Source organism: Benincasa hispida, chromosome 3 (assembly GCF_027475165.1).
Source record: "Benincasa hispida cultivar pf3 chromosome 3, pf3_genome.v1.1, whole genome shotgun sequence".
In the NCBI taxonomy this organism is placed as follows: Eukaryota; Viridiplantae; Streptophyta; class Magnoliopsida; order Cucurbitales; family Cucurbitaceae; genus Benincasa; species Benincasa hispida.
This window is the reverse complement of record NC_143480.1, coordinates 77,735,955-77,749,480: the sequence shown is the minus strand read 5'-3', so window position 1 is coordinate 77,749,480 and position 13,526 is coordinate 77,735,955. Positions and strand designations below refer to the sequence as shown.

General features: G+C 37.1%; 1 protein-coding gene across 1 annotated transcript; it reads right to left on the bottom strand.

The window, feature by feature from the left end:
• Nucleotides 1-544: 544 nt before the first annotated feature.
• LOC120074377 (extradiol ring-cleavage dioxygenase-like) lies at nucleotides 545-12,172 on the bottom strand. Its single transcript, XM_039027478.2, has 4 exons — nucleotides 11,770-12,172; nucleotides 10,606-10,982; nucleotides 9,891-10,149; nucleotides 545-814 (listed from the first exon to the last, which is right to left on the bottom strand). Exons 1-3 carry the CDS (start codon nucleotides 12,004-12,006, stop codon nucleotides 9,933-9,935), a joined length of 831 nt encoding a protein of 276 aa, XP_038883406.1. The 5' UTR covers nucleotides 12,007-12,172; the 3' UTR covers nucleotides 545-814; nucleotides 9,891-9,932.
• Between the last annotated feature and the right edge of the window lie 1,354 nt (nucleotides 12,173-13,526).

The window sequence follows — 13,526 nt, the reverse complement described above, 5'->3', positions numbered from 1 at the left end:
ATTCTTAATAAATTAGTTTTATATACTGTTTTCGCTATTATTTTAATGATTTGAAAAAAAGAAAGATCACTTCGTAAAAAATGACTATAACTCTTTTTATTCACACAAAGTGTTTATCGATTTAGGTTTTGTTGTGGTTTCTTTAACAAGCTACTGTTTTTGTTATGACTTTACAACCGATTAGACTCCTCCCTATGGTCAATGGGATGAATATTCTCATTACCATGATTTTCAAAATTTTTAGGTGCATATTCCATCAAATTCATAGTTCCAACAATTTTTGGAATATAACCAAGATAAACTTTTTCCATCGGGTAAATTAACTATATCTCATTTGACAATGTAATGGATTGGCTCTGTCAGTTCGAATATTATTAGAATTGTTGCAGATAAAGATATTTTGTGGTTGATGTCAGTTTTATCAGAGTTCTGCCAAATTGATTTATGTGTTGTTGTCACACCCCTCCCAGATTACCCTCTTAATTTGGAAGAAGATGTGATGACAGTAGTTACTAGCCCCACTTACAACCTTAACCCTCTAACCTGAATACCAACCTGTTAAACATTATTAATGAACACATACAACACGTCTCCATAAGGTTCTGCATAAGTTTATATAATCACATGTAAACAGTCATGACATAACATCTACAGGTAAGATATTTACAGTTGAGCCCAAACTTCACTAACAAAGCCTTAATCCCTCTCAAAACATGTGTACATAGATAGACCATCAACCTAAATTCTTCTTAACAAGCCGAGCCTTTCAGTGGCAAGTAGCAGCAGGATCAACCTTGAGGAATCTGACCGCTACCTGGAAAACGAAAACATAGAAAATCTGTGAGCTAGTAGCCCAGTGAGTGACTATAAAATCATATTACACCATGCATCACATCATTATAAACATGTAAATAAATCAATGAGCATCTCAAGCAATCTCTTCTACACATAAACATTGAATAACATTTTTAAACATCATTAAACATCATTACTCCTTAGTTGAGAACGAGCATACATTGCTCTAGATCCCAACGTCTGTCACCGGCCAAGAAACCCATACTTCAGCCTCTTTTTGCTGGTATATGGCCTAGGAGACCCATATTTCAGCCTCTGATTCAGAACTACCTACGTGCACGTGGAGTTTTCTAAGTACCGTCAACACCTTAGGTACTATTAGCGAGATACCTTCTCCGTGTCCTTCAGTACCATGTTATTTTCTAGCATCAAATTAAACTTATTTGTATACTATTTACATAAAGACTTATTCTATCATAGCCTTCCTCCAAAAACGCATGCTTCATCATAGGAACTTAACTTTTGTAGTGAATTCACAACATACCTTGGCATGTGTTAAAACATGTACAAGCTGGAGAAGATACGCTATGCTATTCATTAAACATTTGTTGCTTGAGAAATTATAAATTCATCATCAACATCATTGTAACTTACATGGTCTTTTATACATAAACATTGAAAGCATTAAGTTCATTTTAGTCACTCACAGCTCGTCGAGACTCTTAACGGATTATATGCCTCTCTTAGCTCCTCTTGGCCTAAAAGGACATAATTCCCGGTTAGATTCCTTAGAATTCTCATCAAAATGCTTCACATAGTTTGCTTACTAATGAAACTTTCATCAACAAAATCAGCATTACTAGCGAGATGATCATCATGAGCGAGATCACCCTCATGAGCGAGATCATCCTCATGAGCGAGATTTACCACTTTCTAGCAAGATTTGCCACTTTCTAGCGAGATTTACCACTTTCTAGTGAGATTCTCTTCTTGAGCGAGACTCAACACAAAACCAACGAGATTTTCATCCTTAGCGAGATCCACCTCTTCCTTATCTCGCTCATTTCCTTATCTAGTGAGCCGCTTGCTTAATCTTCTTAAGCAACTGCTTGTTTACGCACCAATTTCCTATTTCAACTTCAAAAATTCATAACTCAAAATCCAGGACTCTTTTTAAGAAACTTCATTCTACAAACTTGTTTATAATTGAGTTAGCTTTCTTACCTTAAAATCTCAGCCCCAAATTATTTTAATTTGGCTTGAAGCTTTCAATCTTCACTCTAGGCCTTGATTAATCCGATAATTTGCTCCTTCTGCAAATTCTTCACTTTTTGTTCTTCTCCTTGTGAGATCTTTCTCCGGAAAAGCAACTTCAAAAACTAGATTCTCCTAGCTTTCGAATGGTACCGATCTCACTTAATTTGCTCAAGTCATTTTCCAAAACCGAGTTTCTGAAGTTCCTCTTCCTTTTATACTTCCTGCCGCCTCCCATGTTCAAAGGTCAAATCGCCACCTCATCCAGTAGTGCTTCCAGCCAAACTCAGCTACCTCTCTTAAGTCTCTTCTTTCTTCTTCTCTTTTTTTTTTTTTTCTTTCTATTTTTTCCCCTTTATTTGTAATTCCTGTAGTTACACCGTAAATTTCCATTTATCAAATAACTAGTATAACCTCCTCATAGCTAAACATATTTATATAGGAAAAGTAGAATTCGAGGTTTACACTAGTGGTTGACCATGTCTCATCTGTTCCCGAACACTGGAAATACACGGTATTTGAATAATGAATTAGTAGACATTGATCTTCCCAATCTCTTGAGGGCAATACGAAATCGTTGATTTCTAAGATTTTGATTCCTTTCATTCTTGTATTCACACTAGAGTATGTTTACTTTTAGGAGCAAGTCTGTATCGAAAAAAGCAGTTTATTTCTTGTACACATGGATTAGACACTTTGTTAGAATGCATTGTTTAGTGTGGGATAGTTGTCATGGTAGAGTGCATTTGTTGTTTTCAAACCGTTTTGAAACTCTCACACATTTAGAATTCCATGTGGGGTAGTTTTGACAATTGTTAATCATTATTTTCTAATTTTATAATCCGTTTTACTATTTTTACAATTTAAAAAAATATTGCTATTTATTCAAATGAAAACTTAAATTTTACTATTTATATATTCAACCCTATAACCTAAATACTTTACTAGAGAACATAGAGAATATGAACGGAAGGACTTCAACAACCAAGTTCAATCACTCTGGAATTCATCTCAACATCACATATATGGATTCTGTTAAATTTAACAAACAATTTTTCAAAACCACATGATATAATTTAACAGATATTTAGTATAATAATAAAAATTATTATTTTATTTCCAAAACAATAAAAATAATTAAATATTGTCGAAAAATAGCTTGTAATCCTAGGGGTATTTTAGTAATTGTATGTATCCTAGGGCTTCCTACTAGTCTATTTATTTGGCCTATTCTCTTGTACTTTGTGTATCAATTTCAATAATTAAAAACCAGTCTCTATCGTGATTTTTTCTCCCTGATCTAGGGTTTTCCACGTAAATCTATTGTTCTTTTTTTCTCTCTTTTTCAACATGGTATCAGAGCATGACGACGAAACCCTAACCATCATCGATGAGAATAGACCAGATTCTCCATCAGCAACCTCCATTGGAATTAGTGGGACCATAAACGCCGACATCACTAAAGCCATTCGAGAAGCCGTGGAACAATACCTCCAAGCCGCATTGCCAAAAATCATCGAATCAGTGTAGGACCTCAACCTTAGCCCACCTAATTCTAGCTGCTCATTCCCAGCCGGATAGATCCCGTCCGATCGTCGCTCGACCCCAGCCAAACAACCGCAACTCCAGCCACTCGACCCCAGCGCATTCCAGACCCTGCCGCTTGACTCTAGTAGCACGTCCTCGTCGGTCGATCCAACTAGGCGCGATGATTCATGGACAGCAATAGCTGGTCGCGGTGATCCAGCTGGCGAACCCAGACGACGGTGCCCTCTATGGTCGAGTCATCCTGGGAGAGGTCGGTCAATCCCTATGCGTCGGTCTTCTGCACGAGTTTTTCAATTGACTCTTCAATCCAGTGGTCTACTCCGATGGCATCGGCAGTCGGGTCTGCACATCAACCTTGCCGAGGGTCTACAAATGATCTCCAACGGCGTTTTGCCCATCTCCAACAGTAGATTGCAGATTTTGAAACGATTCTTGGGACGAACTCTCAACCAGAATTATTGGCCAACATACCAATATATTCTAAAAACCCAGTAACTTTTTTTCCCTATTTTACCCACTACAAATATCTTGTCTAGATCCATGGGAAATTCTGCAAGATTTATTACTGGAGAAAAACTAAATGGCCAGAACTACTTTTCCTGGTCTCATTCCATCAGAATGGCCTTGGAAGAATGTCATAAATTTGGGTACTTGATTGGAGAGATACCTAACCCCGTACCAGGAGACCCTCAGGAATGGATCTGGAACGGGGAAGACTCGCTGTTGAGATCTATTCTGATTAATAGTATGGAACCCCAGATTGGCAGACCGTTACTCTATACTGCAACTGCCAAAGATATTTGGGATGCTATTCAATAACTTTATTCAAAGAGGCAGAATGCAACCCGACTTTATACGTTACGAAAATAGGCACATGAATACAAGCAAGGAACTATGGACGTAACGTCCTATTTCAATAAAATGTCTCTTTTGTGGCAAGAGATGGATCTTTGTAGGGAGATAGTTTGGAAATGTGCACATGACGTAGTACAGTATGCAAAAATTGAAGAAGCTGGCTATGTCTATGACTTCCTTGCTGGACTAAATTCGAAGTTTGATGCCGTTCGGAGTTGGATTTTGGGGCAACACCCTACTCCTTCTCTCATGGAAGTCAGAAATACGTCTGGAGCACTTGAATAACCCAGTAATTACCTCTACAAATGCTGCTGCTTTTGCCACTAAGTCCTCCAGCACTGATGGCGATAAGAAGCCCACTCCTGTCTGTGAACATTGTAAAAAGTCGTGGCATACAAAGAACCAGTGTTGGAAGCTACATGGATGGCCCCCGAACAGTAAACATCGCCAGTCATATGACAAATCAACCCCTAGACATCCCTTGTGAGTGACTCAACGAATGAAAACCCTCGACATCAACCCTCAGCAGACAATACGACCAACCTAAGTATAGTTGGAGTCAGTGCCATCGCCCAGTCAGGTACTATCCCGTCTTTTGGTCTTATTAGTATTAATGGTAAAAAACCATAGATTGTTGACTCAGGGGCAACAGATCATCTTACTGGTACTTCTAATCAGTTTCTTTCATATTGTCCAAGTGCTGGTAACGAACAAATTAGGATTGCAGATGGGTCATTTGCACCTGTTGCAGGAAAAGGGCATTTATCTTCGTTCGAGGGTTTGGTATTGCGGGATGTATTGCATGTTCCTAAAATATCATATAATTTGTTATCCATCAATAAAAGTACAAGAGATATAAGTTGTCAGGCAATTTTTTCACCGACTCTATTTTATTTCAGGATCTGAGCTCCGGGACGACGATTGACACTACTCGGCACGATAGGGGACTTTACTTTATGTCTGATGATGCTTCCTCTAGGAATGATTATAGGACTAGCCTTGTCTCTTTAAATTTTTTTACTTCTGAGAATGATTTTTTGTTATGGCATTACCGCTTAGGACATCCAAATTTTCAATACATGAAATACTTGTTTCCACATTTATTTCGCAATATTAATGTCTTCTTTAAATTGTGATGTTTGTATTCGTGCCAAACAGAGTCGTGTCTCTTTCCACTCCCGACCCTATAAACCATCCAAACCCTTCACCTTAGTTCACAGTGATGTTTGAGGTCCCTCACCAACCACAACCTCTATAGGGAAACGCTGGGTTGTCACCTTTATAGATGATCACACTCGGTTTACTTGGGTCTTTCTTCTCACTGATAAGTCCGAGGTGTCATATGTATTCCAACAATTCTATGCCACTTTGTAAACCCAATTTAATGCAAGGAATGGTATTTTGAGAAGTGACAATGGGCGAGAATTCTTTAACACTTCCTTCCAGGACTTCCTTTCATCCAAAGGGATTATCCACCAAAGTTTGTGTGCGTACACTCCCCAGAAAAATGGGGTAGCCGAAAGAAAAAATTGTCATTTGGTGGAAGTTGCCAGGTCTTTAATGCTATTCACATCACCCCTGTCTTATCTATGGCGGGATGCTATCCTTACTATCGCTCACTTAATAAACCAAATGCCTTCCCGAGTCCTTAACTTTCAAAATCTGGTAGACTATTTGAAAGAGTCCTACCCAACTACTCGTTTAGTCTTAGATGTACCCCTTCGAGTATTTACCTGTGTTACCTTTGTTCACTCTCACGGTCCAAACTGCACGAAATTCAACCCCCGTGCTAAAAAAATGTGTCTTTGTTGGGTATCCGATCCATTAGCGTGGGTATAAATGTTACCACCCATCTTCTCGCAAATATTTTGTTTCCATGGATATCACCTTCCTTGAGGATCAACCCTTCTTTCCCGTTAGCCATCTTCAAGGGGAGACATCTAGTAAAGAGGCTAACTGGATACAGTTCCCTTCGAGTCACCTCCGATTCCCTAACATGTCGGTCTTATCCTCCCTACCATTCAAGTCCCATAGATAACATACTATAGGGAGAATCTCAGGAAGGAAACAACGCCACCTGTTGCATCTCTGGCTCCGATCCATGAGTCAAACCCGGCATTAGATACGTGTATTCCTGAAATTAATGAGATTGATACTTGTGCTGAGACTAACGAATGCAGGGAGGAAAAAGGAGAAAAAGGTGCTAACAGCATTGCTATAGCAGATGGGAAGACGATGGTGAATAGTGATCTAGAAACAGTTCTAGAAAATGTGAATGATACTAGAGATGATGGTTTAGAGGGGACTTCTGAAGATGAAACCCAGGCAGAGGAGACTATTGATCACAGTGGGAATTCTAACAGTTTGGAAGAGCATGATGCTTCTCTTAATCTTCCAATAGCCCTGAAGAAAGGTATTCGGTCATGTACAAGGTACCCTATGCATAGTTACATGACGTACAGTAACCTGACATTTGAATTTTGGGCCTTTACCACCAGTTTAGATATAGAGGTGATATCGAGTAGCATACAGGAAGCAATGAAAACTAAAGTATGGAAGGCTGCTGTTATAAAGAAGATGAGGGCTCTTGAGAAAAACGGAACGTGGGACCAAGTGATCCTACCTAAAGGGCACAAGATAGTTGGGTGCAAATGGGTCTTCACTATAAAGTATAAGTCAGATGGAACGGTTGACTGATACAAGGCAAGGTTAGTTGCCAAAGGATTTACTTAAACCTTTGGTGTAGATTACTCCGAGACATTCTCTCCCGTCGCTAAACTCTAATCCAAGTATTGCTATCAGTTGCAGTTAACAGAGATTGGCCCCTGCATCAACTTGATGTAAAGAATGCCTTTCTCATGGAGAACTTGAGGAGGAAGTCTACATGAATCCTCCTCTTGGATTTGAAGATAAGTTCAAACAGCGAGTCTATCGGCTGAGAAAGTCACTATATGGGTTGAAACAGTCTCCGAGGGCCTGGTTTGACAGATTTGCCACCTTTTTCAAAGGACAAGGATATACCCAAGGGCACTCAGATCGCACTTTGTTTATAAAGAAGTCAACTTCAGGGAAGGTTGCAGTTCTCATCGTATACGTTGACGATACTATGCTCTCTGGTGATGATGATGATGAAATTGTGAAACTCAAAGCAAAGATGGCCAAATAATTTGAGAATAAAGACCTTGGGAAGTTAAGATACTTTCTCGGAATGGAAGTAGCTCGGTCAAGGGATGGAATCTCAGTGTCCCAATGGAAATACACTATTGACCTCCTAAAGGAAACAGGAATGACTGGATGCAAACCTGTTGACACCCCAGTTGAATATAATTCAAAGCTCAGTAATACAGGTAACAGTGTCCCAATTAATAAAGAAAGGTATTAGCGGTTAGTTGGAAAATTGATATACTTATCTCACAGGAGACCCGATATATCATATGCAGTTAGTGTTGCCAGTCAGTTTATGCAGGCTCCTTATGAGGAACACATGATAGCAGTTGAACGCATCCTACAATATCTGAAAGAAACACTAGGTAAGGGGTTAATGTTCAAGAAGTATAATAAATGTTGCATTGAAGCCTACACTGATTCTAATTGGGTAGGGTATGTTGTTGATAGAAAATCAACATCTGGGTATTACACATTTGTCTGGGGTAATCTAGTGACTTGGAGGAGCAAGAAACAAGGAGTTATGACCAGAAGTAGTACTGAAGCTAAGTATCAAGCCATGAGTTTAGGGATATGTGAAGAAATCTAGTTGATGAAAGTTTTGTCAAATCTTGTAATGAGCTCCCAATGAACCTGTTCTGTGATAATAAGGCAACAATAAGTATTGCGAATAATCCTGTTCAACATGTGTTAGGAACCAAGGTAGTATGGGATGCCTTTGTTCTACATTAGTTAGAATGGGATGACCAATGTAGTACTTAAGTGAGCATGGCTCTCCCACCCCAATAGCTAGCTTTTGGGGTGTGATTCTCCAAAGTGCTTAAGTACCTAACAATGGTATCAGAGCCAGTTGTCAACGTTTCGGAGTGGAACCGGTGGAGAGTTATGACCGAGTGTGGCCGAGTGAAGTACCGTCGGAGCAACCGCCAAGACATCGGCTTTCCGGGGATTAGGTATTGTTAGGAACCAAGGTAGAATGGGATGACCAATGTGGTACTTAAGTGTGCTTGGTTCTCCCACCCGAATAGCTAATTTTTGGGGTGTGGTTCTCTAAGGTGTTTGTAACCCTAGGGGTATTTTAGTAATTGTATGTACCGTTCTCCAAGAGCTTGTAACCCTAGGGGTATTTTAATAATTTTATGTACCCTAGGGCTTCCCACTAGTTTATTTATTTAGCCTATTCTCAAAAAATTAGTTTCTATTATCAGAAAATCAGCCTCTATCGTAGTTTTTTCTCCTTGATCTAGGGTTTTCCACGTAAATCTTGTATTCTTTTCTTCTCTCTTTTTCAACAAATATAATAATTTTAACTTGCCACTCGATTTGATTAAAATCCATAATACCCTCCATTGAGATAATCTTAAAACAGATTATCCATTTGACTGCAGGCATCTCCATCTCCATCTAAAATCGCAGCAGTGATTGCCCAAATCCCACCACCTTCAAGCGCACAGGACATTTATGCGGCTTGTATAGCTTCAGTCGAAACCCTCCAAATCTATATCTGATTATTGAGGAGGATCTGGACGAGAAATCCACAATGCAGGAGTTGATTCACGACTGCAGGGCCTAAGAGAGAGACGCCACTGGTGAGTTCAAACGAGCTCCTCGTCGGTGTCACGGAGAGTTGGACGAAACTCTCCTTCCATGGAGTTCATTACAATCCTTCCGGCAACTGGCTAGCATACATGCACGCTCGGAGATGCGGTGAAAGCTCCTCCACCTTCACTCCTCGGCCCTATAATCTTCTTAAACAGACCATCCATTTGCCCTGCAAATACGAATCGGCTGAAGAACACCAACAGTCCAGCAAGACACCCCTCATACTATGTTCTTCCTCCAAGATGTGCCCCATTGCACTTGAGTTATCTGACACTCCACCCCAAACATACAACGATCTAGAGATTTTGTATAGCAGCTAAAATTTTTTACGAAACCCTTATTACTTGGATGCTCTCATGAAATTAACTCTCAATCTTCATTTTAAAAAAAAAAAGAAAGAAAAACGATAGAAATAAAAGTCTGAAAACTGGGAGAAAGCAACACATTTTCCACTAATTATACACGAGAATGTACTATGAAAGGAAGGTGGAATTGACTCCTTAAAAAAGTAAATAAATAAACAATAAAATTTAATATTTTAAAATATTAAATACATCCAAACATATATATTATATGAATATCCAACAGAAATAAACAGCACAATATTATAACCAAAGTATACCATGTGCTACATTTGAAGAAAACTCAAAAGGAGAGGATTCAACACACACCTTATCGTATAAACAACGGAGATTTGGAGGGGTTGTTGATGTTTATAATTCTTGTGATTGGTGGGTGGGAGAAGAGTCTGTGAATTGGTAGGAGGCGTAGGACATGGTTCCAAGGTCCCAGCTATGGTGGATAAGCTTCGCTTTCGGGTCGCCTCCCGCTGCTCCGATCGCAACATGCAGGGGGAAAAGGTGGTCCGGATTCGGATGTGCCATTCTTGCATGTGGAGCCTTCTTCTCGTATTCGTTCACGTCATTGTACCTTCAACACCAAATAATATTCTTCTTCTAAATGATCTCATCTCATATTTGTAACCAATAAATACGAGGTTAAATTACATATTTGATCCTTATAGTTTGGAGAAAGTTTGAATTTAGTTCTTATGATTTGACAATGTTTCATAAATAATTCATATCTCATGGACTATTTAGGAAGGTTTTATTAAACCATAGAGATTAAATTTCAACATTCTCCAAACTATGAAACCAAATTTATAGTTTAACCTAAACATAAGAACTACATGTATATCCCAAAGAAGAATAAAAAGGTAACTTCACTGGGAAATACTGTAAATATAGCATAATAGACTTTTAGGGTCAGTCTAAAGTTTGTTATATCTATAAATTTTTTTACATTGTTTTATATGTACTAACACTTTAGATCTGATTACTATATTTACAACTGCAAAAAAAAAAAAAAAAAAAAAAATCGTCGTACCTTCCTTGAAGGAGAGCATCTTTGAGCCAATCATCAAACTCAAGAGCCCATGGGGCAATGGCTGAAGGCTTTCCACTGCGATTGAGAGTTCTAAGGTTGTGTGTAGCACTTCCTGACCCAATTATGAGAATTCCTTCATCTTTAAGAGGAGCCAATGCTTTGCCCAAGTTGTAATGATGTGTTCCATTTAAGTGTGATTGTACTGAAAGTTGGCAAACTGGGACGTCTGCTTCTGGATACATGAACATTAGAGGAACCCATGCTCCATGGTCCAGTCCCCGTCCTCGCTCTTCATCGACTCGCTCGAATCCGGCCCTTATCAGAGCCTCTTTCACCCTCTTCGCTAGCGCCGGAGCTCCCGGTGCCGGATATTTTAACTGTTTTTCATGGATAATATGCTAGCTAACTGTGATTTTACCCACAAATTAAAGAGGAGGCCAAGAAACAGCTCCTTTAAATCTCATTTTCTATCTATGAATTTTCATATCCTGATAAATTACTTTAATTTTCAAGGGTTTTTTTTTCATTTTTCTTTGTATAGATTAGTTTAAAAGCGCTTGACATATGCAAGTTTGTTTCATTCGAATAATAGATATCAGCATGGGATATAATAAAAGAAAGGGATGTTTTACTAACTTATTTACAAATATAATAAAATATTTATAAAGAAATATTAATGGTGGTATATGTCTTTGCCTTCATTATTATTTTTCTTAAAGAAAAAGTTATTGCTGAAAGGATAAAATAGTTTTTTTAGTAATAAAATAAAAGTTTAGAACTACACATAAACAAAATAAAAGAGTAGTGGTTAGGTGTAGCTAATTCTTGCTCCCAACACCTAAGTATTTCTAAAGGATAAAAACTTGCAAAGAAAAGAAAAGTCAATTATAAAGAAGAAAAGAAACTTGTAGGAAACTAAGCAAATAATGAAATGGAAGGAAAAAAAAGTGGCATAATTAAGAAAAAATTAAAAGAAAAAAATGGTTAATCAAGAATACGATAAATCTAACAATTTCCATAAACAAAAACAAGAGGAGATCATTTGAAAAAGGGGGGAAAGAATCCAAAACCAAGAGGAAGAAAAGAAAGAAATGGTTATAAATCAAAAGAATGATTAATAATAGTCAAAGAAGAGAGTGTAAACAAGTTAGAAAAGAAAAGTACCTTGTACATAGAGGAAGGAAAGCCATAGAAGTCGTAGATGGTATCGTTGGAGCCGGAAACGACATTGACAGTGGGATAAGTGGTGTCGTAATGGCCAGAAATGCAGAGAATGGCTTTGGGTTTTGCCACAAAAGCACTGTCCTTCCAAGATTTGAAGAACTGCCTTGCTTTAATGCTATCATCGATGCTCATCATGGGAGATCCATGGGAGAGGTAAAAAGTGTCGTTCAAAGCCATGAGATGGAGATGGAGACGGAGATGAAATTGGATTGGGGATTCAATTAATTCTGAATTTGATTGAAATTTTGAACGTCAATTAGGCGAAAAATGGTAGGTTTATACTTCGGGGGTAGGTGGTTGGTTTGGTACTGCCCGATGCTTTTTGCAAAATTACGCGTTCTTGACCTTGTGGTTCAATACAACTCACACATGACGCAACTTTTTTTTTTTTTCTTTTTTTTTTTCATACAATGACTTTGACTTTTAGAAATTAATTTTGGACAAATACATATTTATGTTTTTAAACTTTGGATGTTATATACAACTCTATAATAATAGACATGTATTGATTTAAATTCCAAATTTTTAAGGGGTGTTTTCGCCCCGATTTCAATATGTTCTCATTATAATTGTTGGTATTTCTAACTATTATAACCTACCATCAACCATATTATTGTCATTTCAAATTCCTTCTTTATTTCTGTGTTTACTGTTTAATTAAAATAGTCTGCACTACAAATGTAAACTATTATAACTCATAATAAAACAGTTTGTGTTCTCAAACATAGACTATATAATAATTACCTTAAAATAATATTATTTTTATCCAAAAATCTCACTAGAATAGCACAAAAACAAAGTAATATTATGTAACATCCCGGATTTTCCAGATAATTTGTATTAAATTATCTTAAAATATTTGAACGTTATTTTGATAAATTTTGGGAGATAAGATAATTAATTCAAAAGATATTTATAAAGAATTGGGATTGTAATTCAATTTAAGGAAAAATTAGATTAATTTATTTTGGGGAAAGTATGTTTTTAAATAGATTAAATATTTGGAAGAATGTTTTTGTCTCAACTATTGGATTGTATGTTCCCTTTAATTTTAGTTAGGAGAAAAAATTAAATTAATTGGAGAATTTAATTGGTTTAAGATCAATTTGATAAGAGATTTGGAATTTTTGGATTATTTTAGATAAATATTTGAAAATTAAGAAAAGGAAAAGAATTAGGATTTTGGAAATTAAAAGGAATTTGAAATTTAAGAAGGAAAGGGGAAATTGTGGTTCTAAATTTTATCCTCTTTAATTTTGGAGTTTGGATCCAAATTATAGTAGATAATTAACTTAAATTGAGTTGATAAGAGAAATTTGGATTTAATTTAAATTAATTAGATTATGGATTTTCTAATTAATTAAAATGTGGATTTCCTAATTAGAGAAAATGTCTTATTCAAAGAAGGAAAATCTAATCTATCTACTACTTCAAGTTATGGAATCTAAAATAATTTAGGATTAGGATTACTATTCCTCTATAAATACAATCATCCACTTTATTCCAAACCATTCACTTTATTCCAAAAAGAGTTCAATTAGATAAAAACATCTCTGTTACTTTCATATTTTTTTAGTCGTTCGTCATTGTGCGTCCGCCAGTCACCGCCCCTTGCCAAATTTTTATTTGATTTGGAGTATCAATTCAAGTTTTTAAAAGTCGTAAGTGTACTATTCAATAAGTTTCTGAAGCTTTGG